The sequence below is a fragment of the Macrobrachium rosenbergii genome, chromosome 19, assembly GCF_040412425.1.
Source record: "Macrobrachium rosenbergii isolate ZJJX-2024 chromosome 19, ASM4041242v1, whole genome shotgun sequence".
Taxonomy (NCBI): Eukaryota; Metazoa; Arthropoda; class Malacostraca; order Decapoda; family Palaemonidae; genus Macrobrachium; species Macrobrachium rosenbergii.
The window spans coordinates 4,108,778-4,134,156 of record NC_089759.1 but is presented as its reverse complement, the minus strand read 5'-3'; the positions used below and the strand labels follow the sequence as shown (position 1 = coordinate 4,134,156).

The following is a 25,379-nucleotide window of genomic DNA, read 5'->3' as shown; positions in this document are numbered from 1 at the left end:
AATGTCTTTATATAATGTAACTAAAACCGAGATAGATTAAAATGAACTCTAGTCTATTGGCAACCAATTCCTCTTTTGCAGTCTTACGAAGGAAGATCAATTTGATCCTATAGTGTACAAATCTTTAAACTGTATTATTATCATTTTAGTTCCTTCCACTTAACTCTCACCTGCCGATATGGAGGGCGTAAGGGGAGGTGCTATGGAAGCAGGAGCCGCTGGCCAGAAGGGCGTTCCGTAGAGTCTCTGAAGGGCGGCGTAGTTTCCAGCCTCCGTCAGTAGTTCCAGACCTACCGCTGTCTGGCGTTTCCACTTGGTTCTGGAAAAGGATTAAAAGGAATTAAGGAAGAGGATTAAGGATATATTTATTTATCCTTTGGACTGCAAACTGTATATATAAGGACTTTCAGCTGACAGATGACGACTTCTTTGCGAAAGTGCAGAGAAACTGGAACTTCTGGTGACTGGAGAGAAGGAGAGAAGGAAGTTGAAGAGAACTGTGACGGGAGAGGCTTCTGGAATGAGCCTGGGGGTTATGGAATAGATGGGGAAAAGGTTGGGGAACGGAGCCGGGTGGTTGCCTTTTAAAGAGAGAGAGAGAGAGAGGGAGAGATCTTTCTGACGGGGATGAATTAGTATTATATTCAGTCTGTAGGATTTTTCGAGAGAGAGAGGGAGAGAGATCTTTCTGAAGGGGAAGAATTAGTGATATATTCATTCTATAAGATTTATTCTGAGAGAGAGAGAGAGATAGAGACAGACAGACAGAGACAGACAGACAGACACAGAGAGAAAAATCCTTTTGGAAGGAATGAATTAGTGATAAATTCAACCTGTAGTATGTAGTATTCACTAAAAGAGAGAGAGAGAGAGAGAAGGGGATGAATTAGTAATACATTCAGTTTGTATGATTTTTAGAGAGAGAGAGAGAGAGATCCTCTTGTCACCCCCGCCATTACCCACAGTGATTCGACACATCTTCGCGGACGCAAAACATTGAATACAACAATGCTACTTTTCATACCACCCCTCCTCCCTCCTTCCTCCACCCTCCCTCCTTCCTCCCTCCCTCCTCCCTCCCTCCCTCCAACCTCTCCCTAACCCCTGGACCAGATCGCTAGCGCCATTCCCAAATTCACCCCTTTTGAATTTATTACTCTTTTAAACCTTTTCAGTGGAAGATTCTCTCTCTCTCTCTCTCTCTCTCTCTCTCTCTCTCTCTCTCTCTCTCTCTCTCTCTCTCTCTCTCTCTCAGGCAAAAAAATCCTGTAAAATGAATTTATTATTAATACATTATATTTCAGAAGGACCTCTCTCTAAAAATCCTACAAACTGAATATTTTAACTAATTCATCCCCTTCAGAACTCTCTCTCTCTCTCTCTCTCTCTCTCTCTCTCTCTCTCTCTCTCTCTCTCTCTCTCTCTCTCTCTCTCTCTCTAAAAATTCTACAAACTGAATATTTTAACCAATTCATTCCCTTCAGAACTCTCTCTCTCTCTCTCTCTCTCTCTCTCTCTCTCTCTCTCTCTCTCTCTCTCTCTCTCTTAAAATTCTACAGACTGAATATTTTTACCAATTCATCGCCTTCAGAACTCTCTCTCTCTCTCTCTCTCTCTCTCTCTCTCTCTCTCTCTCTCTCTCTCTGTATCCTGTAGACGAATGAAGTACAGCCTTTACTTTCGAAAGAATAAACTGTATTCTGTAGACGTAATGAAATACAGAAAAGCTGTAACTGTATTCTATCAGAATATTGGGAAAGCGTGATTCCTGAGAAAGTATTTTCTTTCAAAAACCAACATTTTAATTCAAAACAAATTTGAATTTCGCCTAAAAAAATTCATTATTAAACGATGATATATTATTTTGTATTCCTTGAACCAGCTGAAAATGGTTTCAAAATATTACCAATTTATTACAATTTACTAAATATTCGGTTTTACTCAAATAAACATCTAAATATACGTATACTTCTTGCTGGTATGTCGTATATTGCAAAGTTCTGGAATAATCAGCTACATTTCCTGTGCATTGAGACAGTATTGAATCATTGAAGTTTTTATTTCCTAGTTTTTTTGTGTGTGTTTTGTGTGTGTGCGTGTTTTCCTGCCTTATAATCTTCCAGACTTCCTGAAATTTTCCATTTTTTATTAGATCTTTTTATTTTTCAGGTGAAATAAACCTCAAAAGTACAGGCGAAGATGCATGGCACTACTACCGTAAATTAATTCTCCTTGTACCTTAATCATTTAATTACATTTTTATCTATTTATTAATTAATTAGTTAATTTATTTTATCCATTCAAATAACTGATCTCTTCAATCTGTCTTTCCTGTTGCCCTTTGTTCTTATCCTTTTTTTTCTTAATGAACACCATAATATATTTTGGGAGATTAAATTTCAAGTCGATGGCCCCTGTGGTGGGCTTGTTCCATATGAATAAGGTTCATCTTCTGAATAATAATAATAATAATAATAATAATAATAATAATAATAATAATAATAATAATAATAATAATAATAATGTAACTAACTAGTTCTTCTTCCCGTGTTTTTATTTTAAAACGCCGAAGAATATATTTGGAGGCAATCAAATTTTTCTTAATAACCAAGAAAAATCATTCCTCTCCATTTATGCTTTACACTCTTATTCTAAAATTCCCTTTGGTTCCACATTCCCCAACTTTCCAAACTTCCTAACCATCTTGTATGTCTCTATCATCGGCCTTGTCACCGGAGGAGAGCTATAATTGGCACCTTTCATCAATCCTTGTGGACGATCATCGTAACTCAGGCAACAACCGCTCGGTTGACAAGCCGAGAGACGAAGAATGTCACAGTGTAATGCTTATTAAAATGTATTGAATCTTTTGTACGAGCAATTAATCATCCACTACCATACGGGTGTGTGTTTGTGGGGGTGGGGGGGGGGTTGCTTTCAATGGCGAGCAATGACCTTGCACTTTTTGGCACTGGTAATAAGAAGGTAACCGTTTTGAATGAAAAAGTACGTCTGTAAATAAGTGTATAAAGGTGTCGCGTCAAATTGGTTCTTCCAGTTAGGTGGCGTATGGATCATTATCCGATAGCGAGAAATGGTGTGTCTGTGTTGCCATTTGCACCTTTATGTTATATGTACATTAGGGTGGAATTTGGGGAAAAATGTCTTTATTTACGTTAGGGCTATTCACGGGAATAACGCTTTTATCGATAGATTGCATTAAGTCTAAACTTCCTTGGGGTATAAGAAAGGTAAACACGGTATCTCCACAGGCTAAGCAAATTCTATGGATGACGAAACAAGCCAAGTAACAATACAATAACAAGCTAACAAAAAATAATGAATAAAAAAACAAGCTAAGGATCTGTTGACCGGTGCGTTTCCACGCCACGCGATTAGGTCGAAAATCCTATTTTTATGAGTCGCAGAATCTCGCCTTTCCGTTCCAGTCCTTTTAAGATGTTTTTTCGTAATTCTTGAGAGATATCTCTTTCTATCATTGGAGGAAAAAACGCGCATGCGTCGTTGATATTTACAATAAACAATTTGCGTAAATTTGCTTCTTTTTTTTAATGACATTAAAATGAATGAGTTTAATTTTTGCATAAGAATGACCATTACGCATTTACGCAAAAGTCGTTAATCAAACCATTTGTCATGAAATTTGTAAGTACGGTGATTCGGCCTTTTAGTATTCCGGATACATATTCTGGATACAGGTTTGGATACATTTTCCACGTACAGATTTGGATACATTTTATGGATACAGATCCGGGTACATAGTCCGGATACAGGTTTGGATATATTTTCTGGATACAGATTTGGATGCATTTTCCGGGTACCGGTTTGGATACATTTTCTGGATACATGTTTGGATAAATTTTCAGCATATGAAATTTATACATATTCCGGATACAGGTTTGGATACACTTTTCTGGATGCAGATCCGGATATATATTCAGGATACAGGTGTGGATACATTTTCTGGATACAGATGTGGATACACTTTCCGGATACCGACTTGGATACATTCCTGAATACAGATTTGGATGCATTTTCCGGATACATTTTCCGCATATGAAATTGTATACATGTTCCGGATACAGGTTTGGATACATTTTCTGGATACATGTTTGGATTCATTTTCCGCATATGAAATTTATCCATGTTCCGGATACAGGTTTGGATACATTTTCTGGATACATTTTTGGATACATTTTCTCGATACAGATTTGGATACATTTTCTTGATACAGAGCTGGATACATTTTCTGCATACAGGTATGAAAAAAATTCTGGATACAGACTTGGATACTCTTTTCCTGATACAGAGCTGGATACATTTTCCGGATAAAGACATGGGAAAATTTTCTGGATACTGACTTGGATGCACTTTTCTTGATACAGAGCTGGATACATTTTCTGGATACAGGCATGAAAAAAAATTCTGGATACAGACTTGGACACACTTTTCTTGATGCAGAGCTGGATACATTTTCTGGATACAAATGCAGATATATTTTCCGGACACAGACCTGGATGTGGATTTGGATACATTTTCTGGATACAGACTTGGATACATTTCGTAGATACAGATTTAGATACAATCTGTAGCAAATTTTAGGTTTTCAATTTTATCATTAACATGGTTATGCCTGAGATTGCCTACACTGATTGATTGCTTTACATCAGGTGGCGTCTCTCAGACTGTGCTCACATACGCTCTGATTTTGTCACTGGAAAATTATTGAATTAATACATTTTTATGTTAAAAGCTGTTTAAAATCATTACATCACATTGCATTGTTTTCTTCGTTATAGCAGCAAATTCTTGCACTACTGCTACATCAAAGCAGCAAGTAGGCTCCAATATGTCCACATCAAATGTACTAGAGAAAGTTATTTATGAATATATGTTTATTTTCCTGAACTTTATACACCTGTAGTTACCCGCCAATTCAGGCGAGAGAATAATCATTGTTTATTGTCGATGTCCCGTGGCTGAGCAAAATTCTCACTTGTTGCAAAAGTATTGCAAATAAGAGCTGCATACTTTCGGATTTTATGTAGCCCTTAAGTAGATGATTTGTCTTGTGCAACGGCTGGTAAACTGTCTTGATAACTGGGTGCTTGACTGGCGTATTGGTTGCAAGTCTGCATTGTTCGTGCATTGCCGGATTTTTCGGTTGCATAAATCTCACATGAGTCAGTGAGTCACTTTATAGAACAAATGAGTTTCGTGAAAGACGGCCCCACAGAGGATTAAGGGCCCTCAGTGCACCTCACTTGGTGCACTGTAGACATTACTGAAGGGTGTTAAATGATACGGAACTTTTTCTTATCTAGTGGGTTTCTCAGAAGTCTTGGTGCTTTGCAACATCCCTTCTTAAGGACCCTCGCTACAACCCCCTTCATCCCTTTTACTGTGCATCCGTTCTTGTGCTCTTCCTTCCATTTTACTTTCCTCAGCCAGTGACCTCGTAGGTCCAAGCGTTCGGCCTTTGGCCTATATACTTTATATTCCGATTCTAGTCAGACCTTGTATTGTGGTCCTTGGTCAGTTCTCCTTTTCCTTTCACGGAAAGTTATACAAATCTCTGATGCCTTCATCAGCTGAGATTTGTTACACTTCGCGGATGACTTGCATGAAAAGTAATGCCTGATACATTTAGAGGCAATGATATACATTTTATTCAAATTTTCTTCGTAAACTGCCTCCAAACATTCGACAATCAGAATCTTCTCTAGGATTTGCGCCTGCGTAGATGACTTGCATGCTGCCTCTGGTCTACGTAAACGTATTCGAAATCCTGCAATAGCGGGAGATTTCAAGTAAAATCAAAATAGCGATGAGGATGAAGAACTTTCGCATTTTTAAAACTAAATCCATTTACACCTCGAGAATCCTTAAGATTTCCTTCACACCTCGAGAATCCTTAGGATTCCCCTTACACCTCGGGAATCCTTAGGATTCCCCTTACACCTCGGGAAGCCTTAGGATTCCCTTTACACCTCGAGAATCCTTAGGATTACCTTTACACCTCGAGAATCCTTAGGATTCCCCTTACACCTCGAGAATTCTTTGGATTCCCCTTACACCTCGGGAATCCGTAGGATTCCCCTTACACCTCGAGAATCCTTAGGATTCCCCTTACACCTCGAGAATCCTTAGGATTCCCCTTACACATCGGGAATCCTTAGGATTCCCTTTACGCCTCGGAAATCTTTAGGATTCTCCTTACACCTCGAGAATCCTTAGGATTCCCTTTACGCTTCGGGAATCCTTAGGATTCCCTTTACGCCTCGGGAATCCTTAGGATTCCCTTTACACCTCGAGAATCCTTAGGATTCCCTTTACGCCTCGGTAATCCTTAGGATTCCCCATACACCTCGAGAATCCTTAGGATTCCCTTGACGCCTCGAGAATCCTTAGAAATCCCTTTACACCTCGAGCATCCTTGAGATTTATACATCTATAAATTCCTTTAGACATTTGTACTTTAGATTGTTAAGGCACAAGAAGAGATAGGATCAGAAGTGAATTTATTAGAGGATTAGTTAAGGTAGTGGAAGTATCGAAGAAGGCCCAGGAAAGAAGACTAAAGTGGTTTGGTCATGTCATGTGGAGAGAAGAATATCGTATGTGCAAAAGGTTATTAGTTATTAAGAGCATGTAAGGTCGATGGGAGAAGAAGAAGAAGGCCAAAGTTCAGATGGAAGGATAGAATAGCAAATGACATGCGGGAGAAAGGTTTAAGAAGTCAGGATGCATTGGACGCAGGAAGGTGGAGAAGACTGATAGGAAACAGCGACCCCTATATAGAAATGGGCAAAGCTGGACAAAGAAGAAGAAAATTATTAAGGCACTTTATAGTGTTTTGTTATATCACCCTCATTTATGAAAGTATGGGTACAGTGTCATTACATGACAATTTTACTGCCAAACGCATAGAAAGTAAATGTGACGCCTGTGTCACAGAGACTCCCATATGTATAGTTGCTGATTGGTTACCCCAATGTTACTCTAGCTACGATATACAGTATAGCTCCTACAGGGCCGGTATCCCTAAGTATTTTATAATAACTTAAAACTTCCTTCAGAGTTGAGGATTTGTGCGTTTGATGCCCAAAGTTTCGGAATACAAAAGACCCATTCTTTTCCAGAACTGGGTTGAGGATGGTAATTATCGCCTTTCTTTGGTTTTTGGTGTTAGTTGTGATGTCATTTTTATCAATAGTGAGCCGGTACCTTAAAAAAAAAAGTTTGATAAAAGAGAGATATGAGACGTCAAGTTCCAGCCCTCGAGGCGATACGTTCATGACCTCGAACCAAGGTACAAGGTGAAAAGTTGGCCCAGAGTGGACTAGTAACAGCTGTCACACTTGGAGAAAAAATATGGACCCAAATCCCAGTTTATTACCCATCGTTCCCTTTTATTTTTCTGTAAAAGAAAACTGTTGTGCTGGCTTTGTCCGCCCGCACTTTTTTCTGTCCACCCTCAGATCTTCAAAACTACTGACTCTAGAGGGCTGCAAATTGGTATGTTGATCATCCACCCTCCAATCATCAAACATACCAGATTGCAGCCCTCTAGCCTCAGTAGTTTTTGTTTTATTTAAGGTTTAAATTAGCCATAGTCCTGCGTCTGGTAACGATATAGGACAGGCCACCACGGGGCCGTGGTTCAAGTTTCTTAGGCCGAGACCGCCGAAAGATAGGTATATTTTCAGTGGCTTTGATTATACGCTGTACGGAAAACTCGATTGCGCCGAAGTTCCTTCGGCGCAATTTTTACTTTATATTTTTGTTGGTAGCGTATTACGTCATTCAAATCAAGAGTAGCATTTACAAAGATTCCGACTCAAAGAAAGGTTCCGTTTTCCTAATCAAAATGAAATTATTGGCATTTGGATTTTCCAAACTTTTTGTAGTTTTTAGTTAACTATCTTATACTTAAATATCTGTAAGTCTATGTAAGACATCTCAGTTTCTGTAGAATCTTACCTACAAAGGTAAGACTGTGAAACCATTGACATTTTAGAATTTCTATTCGACTGCCCTTAATGCCACAAGTATCCATACTTTTCTTAGTTGATAGTTAACTATCCTGTACTTAAATATACATAACACTATGTAACGCATCTGTTTCTGTAGAATCGTCCCTACAAAATTACTGACGTTATGGATATTCTATTTGACTACCCGTAATTCCACAAGTATTCAAGCTTTTGACAGTTGATAGTTAACTATCCTATACTTAGATATCCCTAACACTACGTAAGACATCTCGATTCCTGTAGAATCTTACCTACAAAATTGTACAACGATAATCAGATGTACGAAACTACATCCGCAGACAGTTATTTTCCTATACTTAAATATCCCCACACATCATAGTTTCTGTAGAATCTTACCTACAAAATTCCACAGCAGGAATCAGATGTACGAGACTACATCCGCGAACATTTCTTACATCCACTGAGCAGAATTTATTTCGGAAATACACGAAGCTCATAAATTATTATTCCCCTGAACATCCACACGACTGATGCATGGCCGTGTCAACATAACCTCAGCTGTTGTCAGACAGACATTATCTGGGGGTCCTTTGCATAATTGGGGGATTCTAGATGCTGTAAGCATACGCAGAGCGAATGGGGTTTCTTGCTCCGAGGCCTATTGTTTGTGTTCAGCGTTTAGATGGTATCTGATATATATATATATATATATATATATATATATATATATATATATATATATATATATATATATATATATATATAAAGCAATGGATACACCAGCAGGGAAGCGCCATCTGCATATCAGTAAGGACACCAAGGCCAAAACCCGGAACAGCATTTTACCTAACTTTATTGGGACGTTTTTCGAGTAGTACTCTCACTCGTTATCAACCTACAAAATTAAAATGACGACATTACAATTCTTATAATGAAATTCAAAATAATACAGTAAAATTACTATGAAAATAAGAATACTTTTAAAAGATGGCTAATCAAAATAAATAAGAGAATAAAATAAAATAAAGCAAAATACAAACATTTAAGTCACAAAAACGGAAGGTACAAAGGCATAACAAACATACTAATTAATATACAAACCAGTAAAGCGCAGACTAAAAACACAAAAGTGAGGTTACAGCCACATTTCTAGCCAAAGAAGGCTTTATCTAGATGGTGTATAGAACTTCTAAAATGTCGAGGTCTGTAGCAAACTGAGCAGTGGTTAAAACAGAAAAATCATCAATATGTAAAGGAAGACCATGCAGTCTCCTCGGTGTGTTCTCTAATTGCACTGTAACTAGGTCTTGAAAGGTAATTGCCTGTACGATATGACTTACCTAGGTGTTCAAACCATCTCATCCAAGCTGATCTGGTAGTTTTTCCAACGTAAGTGGCATCACAACCACCACACTGCCATTTATAGATCAGATTGGACCGAAGGCTTGTTGGTATAGGGTCTTTAATTTTAAAGAAATTACCTAATTTATTTTGCAAAGTGAAATATATTTTGATATCTAGCTGAGGGTAAACCAATGGACAAAATAGAAATTAATTGTTTTTTAAGATCGTAGTTATGAGTTCCAGTAAAACTTAAAGGTAAATAAATAACAGGTTTCTTTACATTAACGGTAGTTTCGGGTTGTTTGTTTACATATAATTTCGAAAGCTGTTTACCAATATATGTGTATACGTAATTCAATGGATAGCCCTTTCAAATGTATTGTGCATTTAGAAGATAAAGTCAATAGAATAGTAGACAAGCTATATAAATCTGGTTGTTTTTCTAAAGATGTTTTTCGTAGCCTTCAAGCGTCCGGGCCTAGACCAGGACGACTTTATGGACTCCCAAAAGTCCATAAGGAAGATCACCCATTAAGACCTATTTTATCAGCTATTGGAACTGCTAGCTATAATATCGCCAAGTTTCTTGTTCCGATCCTTGCCCCGATATCTACAAATGAGTATACCTTAAATGACTACTTTCATTTTATTAACTGCCTAAGAAACAGTAATTTTGATAATTGTGTTATGGCTTCATTTGTTGTAAAGTCTCTGTTTACTCAAATTCCACTGGATGAGACGATTGACATATGCCTAAATGAGTTGTTTAAAGACAATGATACTGTCAGTGGGTTTAACAGGTCGCAGTTAAAGGAACTTTTAGTCTTAGCTACCTAACAATGTCACTTTTTGTTTAACGGTTTGTTATACAAGCAAATTGATGGTGTGAGCATGGGGTCCAGAATAGGACCATCTTTGGCAAATGCATTTATGTGTTTTATGGAGAAAAGATGGTTAGACGATTGTCCTTTAGCTTTTAAGCCCTTGCTGTACAGGAGGTATGTTGATGATACCTTCTTAGTTTTTAAGAGTCGTGACCAGATTCCTCGTTTTTTGGAGTACCTTAATAGTAAACATATTAATATAGAATTTACTTGTGAAATCGAAGATGATCATACGCTTGCTTTTATGGATATTCAGGTAAAAAAATCTTGATAACAGCTTTCACACCTCAGTCTTTAGAAAGCGTACTATCACGGGTCTTATGTCTAAATTTCAATCAGCTACACCTTTGAAATATAAGATGAATTTGATATTGACACTAGTAACCAGAGCATATAAAATCTGTTCTAGCTTTTTGAATTTGCATGAAGAATTGGAATTTCTAAGGTCACTTTTAAAAAACAATGGCTATCCGTTGAATTACGTATATACACATATATTGGTAAACAGCTTTCGAAATTATATGTAAACAAACAACCCGAAACTACCGCTAATGTAAAGAAACCTGTTATTTATTTACCTTCAACTTTTACTGGAACTCATAGTCTGCGTTTTACTGGTTTGTATAATATTAATTAGTATGTTTGTTATGCCTTTTTACCTTCCGTTTTTGTGACTTAAATTTTTGTATTTTGCTTTATTTTATTTTATTCTCTTATTTATTTTGATTAGCCATCTTTTAAACGTATTCTTATTTTCATAGTAATTTTACTGTATTATTTTGAATTTCATTATAAGAATTGTAATGACGTCATTTTAATTTTGTAGGTTGATAACGAGTGACAGTACTACTCGAAACATGTCCCAATAAAGTTAGGTAAAATGCTGTTCCGGGTTTTTGCCTTGGTGTCCTTCTATATATATATATATATATATATATATATATATATATATATATATATATATATATATATATATATATATATATATATATATATATATATATATATATATATATATATATATATATATATATATATATATATATATATATATATATATATATATATGTGTGTGTGTATATGTATATACATATATGTATGTGTGTGTAATTCTATATATTTTACTTAACAGTTCTCCTATCTTGAGTTGTCATTAATCTCACAACGTTTTGAACTGAACAAACAGTGTTCTCATCCATTTCTTTGGAACCTTTCCCTTATCCAGACATACCTTGCGCATCATGGTCAGCCAAAGATCAATTAAATTTATCTAGAAAACACGCCATCAGGGACGTGCAGAGAACTTTTACAGGGCAGGTGCTCAAGTGAAAAAAAGGGCAAAATATAATAATGAATGAGGCAAAATATACATACAACTTCTCAATATTCTCTCAACTTTATTTAAACTAGGCATTAATAATTCAAGAAAACAATAAACATGACTGATTATCATAGGTACAAGTAGGCTAATGCCTTAGATGAACATGCAATATACCGCACTGACTACCTGCAGCAATAGAGCTTGGGAATATATTTAAAGAAAAATTATATATTATTTACAAATAAATAACAAAAAGAAAATGATCAATCAGTATGATTAATACAGTAGGTTGCTAACCAGACTTATCATTTTATATTTATAAGAGAACCCTCCTGTGTGCCATTTCTTTGAATATGTTGATAACCTCACTGTTGTTGATTTTGATATCCTTTTCAATTGCTAGCAACAAAGATCAGATAGCCTCTCCTCACTGCACTGGCTACGCAGCTTAGTCTTCACAAGCTTGAGTTTGGAGAAGGTCCTTTCCACTGTTGCAGTTGTGACAGGCAGAGTGGCATAAATTGTTAAAAGTTCAAGCATAAGTGGAAATATTTCCTGAGTATTGTTTACCTTCATCAGGTTGAGCATTGAAGCTGCAGTGTTCTGTGGATGGCAAGGAAATGAGGAATAAAAATCTTCAATTCCAACTGTAACTTGTCTACTTCTTCTAGCTCATAAAACTGACATAATTTTTGTAATGACTTGAATGCTTCTTCATTCACAGGTTCTTTCCAGTTATCTTGGACTGTCATGTAATGGAAAGCCTTTAAGATACCCCTTGTTGTGTTGTCTCCATCTTTAAATCTTCTTTGTAGCTCTTGAGATATTTTATCTAAAAACACATAAAATACTCTCACGCGGTAGTAATCATCAAGGTCTGATATTGCTGGTCCTCAGTAGTAGCAGATGTAGCACTATCTTGTATCTTTCAGGCATTTTCCTTCTTCTGCCTTGTCCAGGAATCACAGAGGGGAGGTTGATGGCCATAGATTCAGCTCTGTCTTTGACTTTTGTAAAAATCTCTTGAAACTTCTCATCATTTCTTAACTCTCTCAAGCTTTGTAGCACTCCATCCACAATTCTATAGGAAGCAGCTAAATCAAGGTCTTTCAGTTGTAGTGCATTAGATGCATAGGCAGTTTCTTGAAAAACTGGGGTAGCAATCTCAAGACAAACAAGAAATTCAAAGTTAATACTTTTCAGCAATATTGAGGCCTCCTGCTGACGTGTCAGGAGGATCCTTTTGCACTATCTCTTCTAGAAACTGCTTCAGAGCTGGGATGACCTTCTTCATAGTTCTAAGAGCTGATTCTCTGCAAGCCCATCTTGTGTCTGATAGCTTCTGAAGTTCAAGTGGGCGATCTTCTGGATACATTGCTTTTTGGATCTCCATGAATGCAGCATGCCGTTTTGAAGAGTTAGCAACAAAAGCATACAATTTCTCCACCAAGCTGAAAGTTATAAACTGAATACTTGATTTGGCACTTTCAACTAAGACTAGATTTAGGCAATGTGCATGACAATGTACATAGAGTGCCTTTGGGTTCTGTCTCTGGAGTCTGGACTGCAATCCGTTGTATATTCCACTCATATTTGCTGCCCCATCATATCCTTGCCCTCATATCATCTATGTTTAGGTTATTTGCATTAAGCATAGAGATCACTTCTTTCTCCAGTGCCTCACCAGTTGTTGATTGAACATTGAATACCTGTATGAAACGTTCTTTTATTTTGAAGTCATGAACATACCTCACAACAAAAGAGACCTGTTCTGTATGTGAAACATCTGTTGTTTCATCCATGAGGATGGAGAAGACCTTGCTCTGGTGAATTTCTTCTAATATCACTCTTCTAACTGAAATGGCCAAAGCCTTGATCAGGTCATTCTGAGTCCTGTTTGAAAGTAGTGACACTTGGGGTCTTTTCAGTATATCTTGTTTTTCTTTAATTACATCAAGGTGCAATTGAACAACGCTGTCATACTTGCTAAACATTTCTACAAGTTCAAGAAAATTTCCTCGATTTTCACTGGTAGAGATTTCTCCGTCGCCCTAAATGGCAAACCTTGTCTTGCCAAGTATAGTGTGATGGAGATCAACCTGTCTAAAATTTCTCAGTTTCTCTGCTTCTCTTTGTCTCTAGCAGCTTGTACTTCTCTATTTGCTGTTTCTAATGCAATATCTAATGCTTGGCTCTGGAATCCTTTCCATCGAACCATACCAATCATGTGAGATTCTGAACCAGCATGCTCTTTTATTTTCTCTAAAGCTGTCCTCCAACGGCTTATGCCCTCTGATTTCCAAGCTACTCGGCCACTGTACCTTTCCTCAGTCAAAAACAGACGACAGCTGAAGCAGAACATGGCATCTTTCTGAGGTGAATATTCTAACCAAGAGTTCTTTTCATACCATTTCTTCTGAAACGAGCGTCCTTCTAAATTCTTGGGATATGAAATTACAGGTTGACAAGGACCATAATTATTGCAGAGTTTGATAAAAGATTCACTAATACGTATCTTATAAGTAACAACATGTGCAGGATCATTTGGATATTGTAATTCAGGTAGCATGGAAAATGGCTCTTCAACATCAGTCACTTCGGCTCTTGCTTCAATCTGGGGCTCCTGTGGAGCAACTTGCTCTTCTAGGTCATCTACACTGTCTTCTTCATTTGGCTCATCGTCTGCTTCCATATCTTCAGTTTCTGATTCTTCGCTCTCCTGAGTCTCCTCCCGGTCCTCTGAATCCTCCTCCACTTGCTCAGATATTGAAGCTGCCACTCTAGGCTTCATCCAATCATAAAGAGTTCTGCTACCTTTGGCAGCATCTTGTCTGCACCGTTCCTGTTCCTTTTTCTTCTCTCCTTCCGTGGCATACTCAAGATGATTAATATAATAAAATCTGAATGGAAAGACAAATGTTACAGTATTCAATATTCCAAGATATCTAAGGGTATTATAACATAATAACATAAAATGATTAAAGATGACACAAAAGCCAAGGAAGACGGAAATTCGGCCTCATGATGCTGGATGTTGAAAAAAATTATATATATATATATATATATATATATATATATATATATATATATATATATATATATATATATATATATATATATATATATATATATATAAAGGTTATTTTGGTTAATACTTTGAATATGTTTATAAAATGAGTCTAGAAGCCAAAACCATTACCTTGGCCAAAGCTAGTCCTTAAATTCAAAGATAAAAGAAAGAAAGAAAGAAATATATATATATATATATATATATATATATATATATATATATATATATATATATATATATATATATATATATATGTGTGTGTGTGTGTATGTAATTTGATATATGCAAAATCGTGACAAAAATGATAGTGTTCAACCCATAAACTCCGTCTTCACCCCATAAATACCCACCCCCCTCATCAACTGAAAAATTATAATTACCAACACCCCAATAGTACGTCTGTAGCCTGTAGGCCTAGGTCTGTGTGTAGTAAAGTGTTGTCCTGAAATGTTGAAATATGTAAAGTCTTTGTGTTTTTTTTTTTTTTTATAAAAAATAACGACACCACTTCATTTCAGCACAACACTTTATACACGTCACTTTGGGTTTCTGAAATCACTATAATAATCGTCAATCCTTTGAAATGAAATTTAAATTCACTAAGCACACCACACCATCCTTAGCCTAGGCTACATTTCACAAAATTAATTATGAGGATATTTTTCTGTTTCTTTAACACACTGTGCCATTTTCTTATTATAAATGTTATAACAGATGTTTGTTGAATGAAACATTGATTTTAGTTGTAAGTGCAGAAAATATAGCCCATGTACAAATGATAAACAAGGAATACCGATTAAAGAGCGTTGTTTTGCCTCCGTGATGTGTTAGTGTTACACTGTTCCCTCTTCCCTAGCAGTATAGCCATTAGCCAGAATGCATAAGACATTGCAAAGTAGGCCTAGTTTGAGCTTACGCAAGAATACATTTATGTGATATATCTATAAACTATAATATATATATATATATATATATATATATATATAGAGGAAAAAATTTGTTCAATAAAGAAATTTTTAATGTCTCTCATTTGTAAGGGACCCACTTGACTCCTGGAGAGCTGGCAATATTGCAATTCAGCCACTGGCCCACACTGGCCATTCTCATGGTCTATGACTCTCTTTAAGCTCTTGTTTTTTATTATTATTATTATTATTATTATTTTATTTTTTTTTTTTTACTCAACACAGCCTTCTGATAGGCTGGTATTTCCAGTCCAGATCCGGGATTATTATTATTATAATTATTATTGACACAAAAGGGCACTTTTCAATACATTTGCGAAAAGGGGCAGGGGCTCGAGCACCCCTAGCAACCCCCCTCTGCACGTGCCTGCACGCCATAAGTATTGAACAGAGAGCTTTGCTTTTAGTCAGAATGTTACATTTGTTCCAATTAGCCGATGTGTATTCTCTCTCTCTCTCTCTCTCTCTCTCTCTCTCTCTCTCTCTCTCTCTCTCTCTCTCTCTCTGTGATACTTCACAAATATGTCAATATACTACGCTTGCAGAAATTCTCTCTCTCTCTCTCTCTCTCTCTCTCTCTCTCTCTCTCTCTATATATATATATATATATATATATATATATATATATATATATATATATATATATATATATATATATATATATCATAATCCGATACCTAATGTTAGTTCTCTCTCTCTCGATATCATAATCCGATACCTAATGTTAGTTCTCTCTCTCTCGATATCATAATCCGATACCTAATGTTAGTTCTCTCTCTCTCGATATCATAATCCGACACCTAATGTTAGTTCTCTCTCTCTCTCTCTCTCTCTCTCTCTCTCTCTCTCTCTCTCTCTCTCTCTCTCTCTCTCTCTTTCTGGATATCATAATCCGATACCTAATGTTGGTTTCTCTCTCTCTCTCTAGATATCATAATCCGATACCTAATGTTGGTTTCTCTCTCTCTCTCTCTCTCTCTCTCTCTCTCTCTCTCTCTCTCTCTCTCTCTCTCTCTCTCTCTCTCTGATACTTCGCAATATGTCGCCTGTACCCCAGTTGCAGAAATGGTCAATCTGTCGTTCCTCCAAAATAAAAAAAAATAAAATATAAAGAGAGAGAGAGAGAGAGAGAAGCTCCGGTCGCCAATTCGATCGTGACAATTTTAACATCCAATTTGGCCGAGAGTGTCATGAAAAGTGACGCCATAAATCACTGGAGAATGAAGGTTTCGATTTTTCACGGGTGAGAATCTTAATGAGATTCTTACAACCTGGCCTTACTTTGAACTGAACATTAGGGCTACACTTTATATATACATACATACATATATATATATATATATATATATATATATATATATATATATATATATATATATATATATATATATATTACATACATATATATGTATGTGTATATATATTCGTATATATATATATATGTGTGTGTATATATGTTGTATATTTGGCATTAGGCACCGGATCGAGAGAGAGAGAGAGAGAGAGAACAATCTAGTGAGAGAGAGGGAGAGAGAGATAGAGAAAGAGAAAGATCTAGTAAGAAAGAGAGAGAGAGAGAGAGAGAGAGATAGAGAAAGAGAAAGATCTAGTAAGAAAGAGAGAGAGAGAGAGAGAGAGAGAGAGAGAGAGAGAGAGAGAATTTGTTTTACAGACATCCATCGACTGTCCTACTAGAGGGGGGACACCTACTCCTACTCCTACTCCCTCCCACCATGCCGGCCCACTCCACCCCTCCTCTCCCCCCCCCCCTACACACTGTGATAATAAAACACATAATTTCCCTGGTGGCGTCAGGGAAATCAATTATATAAACAATATGACGCTGTGATTATCATATTTGATGCAGAAGTAAATCGGTTTACATGTGCGTTACGCCGGAGAGCAAATATATCATGTGTTTGTGTGTTTGTACCCCTCCTCCTCCTCCTCCTCCTCCTCCTCCTCCTCCTCCTCCTCCTCCTCCTAGTCTCTCACTCACTCCCTCCTACCTACCTACACCCCTCACACTCTCATTTTTATATATATATTTATATATTTCCAGCCAGGCTATTTGGCATCGCAGCAACGATACGCTTCGCTCAATCAATTCGTGGCAATTACTGGAAGCGTGGACTGCCCCTTCCCCCTTCCCCCCAAATCCCAAAACACCCACCTACCCCTTGCCCCTTCTCCATCGTCAGTGTGGTAGGTGAAAGCTAGGTCAAAATATTATGAGGGGTTGTTTCGGCTCGTCATTCATATGCATGAGGTTGAGTGAAGCGCCGAGCGAAGCGCTCCGGATCGCGCTCAGATTCGTTCATTATTAGTTCCGCGTGCGCCTTCGTTTCGGGGACCCGAAAGAGCTAAAGCTAGAGCTTAGATCTAGAGCTGTGGCTAGAGTTAGATCTTTAGAGCTATTGCTACAACATCTCAAAACATTATACATGAAGTTGAGTGAAAAAGCGGGGTGGTCCATGAAGCTCCTAGCAAAGCGCTTCGAACCCGCTCTGGTTCGTCCAATATAAGTTCCGTTCCGGGAACCCGGAAGAGCTAAAACTAGAGCTTAGAGGTATATATTCCTGTGTAATTTGCGTGTCAGTTCATTCAGTCTTTGTAACTCTCCCGGATGACCACCAGAGCGTGTCGAAAACCAAGACAGCAGGAAAAACTTTACATGTCCTCATGCTGATAAAAAGAATATTGAAAGACGGATGGAGGCGACTCTATACGAATTGAATTCCATAGAAACAGCCATTATTTTCAACGCTGCTTCCCTCAGAGAAGGTGTTCTCCTCATTATTATTATTATTATTATTATTATTATTATTATTATTATTGAAAGTGATAGCCACATCAACTTATTTTAATAATAATAATAATAATAATAATAATAATAATAATAATAATAATAATAATAGAAATTATTATTATTATTATTATTATTATTATTATTATTATTATTATTATTATTATTATTATTACAGCTGTCATTTATTTGATCAAAAATAATCTTAATAATCACTGTTGTTCCTGCTTTAGTAATTATTATCATTATTATTATTATTATTATTATTATTATTATTATTATTATTATTATTATTATTATTATTATTATTATTGCCAAAACATAAAACAACGCCGGCAAAGCAGAACAACAAACATCTCTGTCGCAACAACACTTCCGTCACAGCGGGCGGCTACCTATGGCAATAAATCTCTTTGTATACCACTATACTTAGCAACATGGCGGACCGGAAGTGGTCCATATTTTAGTTAGTGAAGCCTGAGAGACGGTAATTAAGTATGTTTTCGGATTCCTACAGACCCGGAAAAAAAATTGATGCTGACAGTAGGCCAGGCCAGTGGTCCTCAGAGGCGGGCAATGTGATTTTGGTTTTACTATGTACTTCTGAAGCTGTATAATCATTTACCTATTTATATGTATATATATGCATATATATCTATATGTATATAATAATAATAATAATAATAATAATAATAATAATAATAATAATAATAAATATTTATATATATATATATATATATATATATATATATATATATATATATATATATATATATATATATATATATATATATATATATATATTTGTTTATTTACTATTATTATTATCATTATTATTATTATTATTATTATTATTATTATTATTATTATTATTATTATTATTATTATATCTATATATAATAATAATAATAATAATAAATAAACAAATATATATATTTATTATAATTATTATTATTATTATTATTACTATTATTATTATTATTATTATTATTATTATTATTATTATTATTATTATTATTATTAAATTTTTGCCTTATTCCTTATTTACATTTGTTTATTGATCTACCTTTTTACATTTATTCATTTATATATATTTAATAATTTCTTTACATTTCTGTATCATTTACGGCTGTGTCTGTTTAATAATTGTTTTAATCTATTTTATTTACATTTATACATTATTTGTTTGTTTGCATGTTTGTTTATCTTCTATTATTTTATTTATTCATTTATATATATCTTTATTCTTTTATTTAGATTTCTGCTAGATTTATCATCTTTTTCCAAATATCGTTGGTTTTAGTTTTCTCTAAAAGAAAACTATTGAGATGGCTTTGTTTGTCCGTCCGCACTATTTCTGTCCGCACTTTTTCTTACCGCACTTTTCTGTCCACCCTCAGATCTTAAAACCTACTGAGGCTAGAGGGCTGCAAATTGGTATGTTGATCGTCCACCCTCCAATCGTCAAACATACCAAATTGCAGCCCTCTAGCCTCCTCAATAGTTTTTATTAGATTTAAGGTTAAAGTTACCCATAATCCTGCGTCTGCCAACGCTATATAACATGCCACCACCGGGCCGTGGCTGAAATTTTCATGGGCCGCGGCTCATACAGCATTATACGCTGGACAGAAAACTCTATTGCACCAAAGAAACTTCTGCGCATTTTTTACTTGTTTCTTTTGAAAATCATAGTGTGGTATTCTTGTTATTTTCCTGGTACTACCATCTAATTAAATATAGTAAGAGTTAGAGGTGTTGGACAGCAAGACTGAAGAAAGGAACTGGGGTTAGAGATAAAGTAGAAGACTAAATAGTGGATGTACAGTAGCTACGGACCGAAGGGACGCTGCAAATACCCTTTAGTAATGCCTACAGTGCACCACATGAGTTACAGCGAAAGCACTACTGTCCCAGGGGACTAGAATTGAATTGAATTGAATATAGAATTTAGGCCAAAGGCCAAGCACCGGGACCTATGAGGGCATTCAGTGCTGAAACTCAGATTGAGAGTAAAGAAGGTTTGAAAGGTGTAACAGGAGGAAAACCTGGCAGTTACAATATGAATCAATTGTTAGGAGAGAGTGGGGAGTAAGATGGAAGAAAGAGAATATGAAAGGAGGTAGTGTAAAAGGAACGAAAGGGGTTGCAGCTAGGGGACTAGAAAACACTGAAAATTATTTGCACTGGAAATAATGTCAAAAAAATCCCTCGATCCCTGGAAAAGTCACTTGATGAAAGACGAAAAAATAAATAGAAAATACCTTTGTGCCTGGAATTTCAAACCACGTACTAATACGTCACAGTGCGAGGCGAAGGAATTAGAATAATTCTAATGAACACCAAAATATTCTTTGCAAGCTTGAATTTCAAGTCAATCGCCCCTGCGGGCTTCTTTCATATTCACAGAGTTCATCTTTTGAATATAATAATAATAATAATAATAATAATAATAATAATAATAATAATAATAATAATAATAATAATAATAATAATAATAATAGCTGAACTTACGACCGGATCTTCTGCAAATTCCTCCGGAGAAATATGTTGCAATAGAACAATAATAATAATAATAATAATAATAATAATAATAATAATAATAATAATAATGAACTTATGACTCGTTCTTCTGCAAATTCCTCCGGAGAAATCTGTTGCAATTGCACATATAATTTGCTTTATACCCAAATGAGTAGACGAGTATGTAATATACTTTATTTGGTTTTGTATTTATTGTTGATAAAAATGAAAGTAGTAATGGTTTTCATTAAAGCTTTTATTAGGGCAGATATTATTATTATTATTATTATTATTATTATTATTATTATTATTATTATTATTATTATTATTATTATTATTATCTTGTTCCTGTATTTTTCTCCGCTGTAACAGCATTTTGTAATTGTCTACGACCGAAGGGAAATAAAGTATATTATTATTATTATTATTATTATTATTATTATTATTATTATTATTATTATTATTATTATTATCTCCCAGTCTTTTCGTACGGGCTCGAATCTATTTACATTTAACTTTGGTATGACGTGGTAATATATATATATATATATATATATATATATATATATATATATATATATATATATATATATATATATATATATATATATATAATATGCAGTACATATATAAATATATACATATATATAAATATGTGTGTGTGTGTGTATACATACACATATACACCCCCATATGATGACGTCACACCCCCGAATCGGAACATATCTGCTTTTTCTTTTTTTTCGAGAGCATTACTTTAAATCACACATTATTATCGTTCCATCTTGTGACGGACCCCTGAATTATGTCCCCCAGGTATTTGTTTTCATTGTTCCACCACGCGAATATTTGCGTGAATTATAGCCATTGATATTTCGCGGGTCCTTCGCGAATAGTTTTTTGTTTCTTTATTTTTGGTTTCTTTAGTTCTTTTTGTTTCTAGAAATTATTCACATAGAAATCAAAGTGACAGTAATATCCAGTCATCACTGGGATTATCACAAATACACACACACACACAGAGTGAGTTTAAACTTTTATAACCTCAAGTAAAATTTTTGTTTTTTATTTTTGTTCTTTGTTTCTAGAAATTATTTGCATTAAAATAAAAGTGAGAGAGAGAGAGAGAGAGAGAGAGAGAGAGAGAGAGAGAGAGAGAGAGAGTTTAAAGTTTTATAACCTCAAGTAAAATTTTTTTTTATTTTTGTTTTTTGTTTCTAGAAATTATTTGCATTAAGATAAAAGTACCTGAGTGATATCTAGTCATTACTAGGCTTATTATAGAGAGAGAGAGAGTGTAAACCTCTATAACCTCGTGTCAATTTTTTTTTTCTAGAAATTATTTGCATAAGAAACCAAGTGCAAGAATAATATCCGGTCATCAAATGGGTTATTGCGGAAGAGAGAGAGAGAGAGAGAGAGAGAGAGAGAGAGAGAGAGAGAGAGTTTAATCTTTTTATAAACTCAAATAAAATTTTTGCTTTTTATTTTTTGTTCCTAGAAATGATTTGCATTGAAATCAAATTGACAGTAATGTCCTGCTATCATAGGAGTTATCGCAGAGAGAGAAAGAGTTTAAACAATTTATAACTTCAAATCAAATTTTTGTTTTTTATTTTTGTTCTTAGAAATGATTTGCATTGAAATCCAAGTGACAGAAATATCCTGCCATCACAGGAGTGTCGCAGAGAGAGAGAGAGAGAGAGAGAGAGAGAGAGAGAGAGAGAGAGAGAGAGAGAGAGAGAGAGAGAGTTTAAACCTTTATAATAACCTCAAATCAAATTTTTGCTTTTTATTTTTGTTCCTAGAAATTATTTGCATAGAAATCCAATTGACAGAAATATCCTGCCATCACAGGAGTATCGCAGAGAGAGAGAGAGAGAGAGAGAGAGAGAGAGAGAGAGAGTTTAAACAATTTGTAACCTCAAATCAAATTTTTCCTTTTATTTTTGTTCCTATAAACAATTTGTTTTGAAATCCAAGTGACAGTAATATCCTGCTATCACAGGAGTTATCGCAGAGAGAGAGAGAGAGAGAGAGAGAGAGTGTAAACAATTTATAACCTCAGATCAAATTTTTCCTTTTTATTTTTTCCTAGAAATTATTTGCATGGAAATCTAAGTGACAGTAATATCCATTACAGGAGTTATCGCAGAGAGAGAGAGAGAGAGAGAGAGTTCAAACCTTTATAATAACCTCAAAGTCAAATTGCAAAGTAAAGGAACAGAATTAAGCGTCCCACGCACCTTCGACACACTTCTGTATACCCCTCATCCATCACAAGGCCGGGTCATTATATAATTTGTCTCAATTCGGAGGTGGGCCAAGATCCACTTTAAGGTCACCCCCACCTCTCCCCCTCCCTTCCCCCACTCCCCACTTTCCCAGAGTCCTTCCCAACACCGTCCTTAGACCCCCATTACTTACAGCTCCTTCGGGACTCGGGTCGTTGCGGAAGATTGCGGTATAGGACGTCCAGGCTGTGTTTGTGTGATTCCATAACATTCTCCCTAAAGACTGAGTTATTGTAAGTTCTATCCCTTCTCCTTCCTCCCCAATCCCCCAAAATTCCTCCCCACCACTACCCCAAAATTCCTCGCCACCACTGCCCCAAAATTCCTCCCCACCACTCCCCCTAAACCACCACTACCCCAAAACTCCTCCCCACCACTACCCAAAAATTCCTTGCCACCACTCCCCCAGATTTCCTTGCCACCACTCCCCCAAAACTCCTCCCCACCACTCCCCTAAAATTCCTCACCACCACCACCCCAAAATTCCTTGCCACCACTCCCACAAAATTCCTTGCCACCACTCCCTCAAAAATCTTCCACACCATTCCCGCAAAACATCTCCCCACCACTCCCCAAAATTCCTTCCTGCCACTCCCCAAAATTCCTCCCCACCACTCCCCCAAAACTTCTCCCCACCTCTCCTGAAACTCCTCCCCACCACTCCCCCAAAATTCCTCGCCACCACTCTCCCAGAACTCCTCCTCACCATTCCCCTAAAATTCCTCCCCACCACTCCCCCAAAATTTCTCCCCACAACTGCCCCAAAACTCCTCCCCACCACTCCCCTAAAATTCCTCACCACCACCACCACCCCAAAACTCCTCCCCACCACTCCCCTGAAATTCCTCACCACCACCACCCCAAAATTTCTCTCCACCACTCCCCAAAATTCATCGCCACCATCACCCCAAAAATCTTCCCCACCACTCCCCCAAAATTCCTCCCCACCACTACCCCAAAATTCCTCGCCACCACCCCCTCAAAATTCCTTGCCACCACTCCCCCAAAAACCTTCCCCACCACTCACCTAAAATTCCTCACCACCACCACCACCCCAAAACTCCTCCCCACCACTCCCCTGAAATTCCTCACCACCACCACCACCCCAAAATTCCTCGCCACCACTCCCCCAAAATTCATCGCCACCATCACCCCAAACATCTTCCCCACCACTCCCCCAAAATTCCTCCCCACCACTACCCCAAAATTCCTCGCCACCACCCCCTCAAAATTCCTTGCCACCACTCCCCCAAAAACCTTCCCCACCACTCCCCAAAAATTCCCCGCCACCACTCCCCCAAAATTCCTCCCCACCACTCCCTAAAATTCCTCCCCACCGCTCCCCTAAAATTCCTCCCCACCACCCCCCCAAAACACCTCCCCACCACTCCCCACCACTGCCCCAAACCTTCTCCTTACAAGCGCGATTACATGACACTGAAGCATTTTGCTTTTAAACAATGATAATATTCTGTTGCTTTGCCAGATGGCATATTCTTGCAAAAAACAAAACAAATTCCCTTTTAGCAAGTCTTTTTGTCCTGTTATGACAAACCCCTAGCATTAAAACCAAAAGTTTACTGCAACACGCATTTGCAAGATTGCTGCTGTGACTTCGCAGCAGTTCAGTTTTTAACAGCAACCTCTTATTTGGGGATCTGAACTTCCGACCACTGAGGCAGTAGGCCAGCGCTTAGCCCACTCAGCTACAAAGGGAATAAAAGGAGAGGGAGAGGATTTGCGTTTTATTATAATTCCTTTCTTTGTTCTTTGTTTTGGTTAAAGGTTTAGGCCATTTGCAAAACTGTTCGTTGTTATTTCTTTGTTTGGAATGGTGTTATATATATATATATATATATATATATATATATATATATATATATATATATATATATATATATATATATATATATATATATATATATATATATATATATATATATATATATATATATTATATACACTATATATATATATGTATGTATATATATAAATTTATTGATATATGTTTATTTATACGTATATATATTTATTTATTTAATTTTTGTTTTTATATATACTGTATATATATACATATATATACAGTATACATATATATATATATATATATATATATATATATATATATATATTCCTTCAAGTTTCGCGTTCTAT

At 36.2% G+C, this 25,379-nt stretch overlaps 1 protein-coding gene across 1 annotated transcript in view; it reads right to left on the bottom strand.

Moving 5' to 3' along the window:
- The window catches only part of LOC136848572 (barH-like 2 homeobox protein), a 79,195-nt gene that overhangs the window by 2,300 nt on the left and 51,516 nt on the right, over positions 1–25,379 (bottom strand). The window contains exon 3 of the mRNA XM_067120860.1: positions 171–319. Within this exon, the coding sequence (XP_066976961.1) occupies positions 171–319 (149 nt within the window). The remainder of the gene's footprint in view (positions 1–170; positions 320–25,379) is intronic.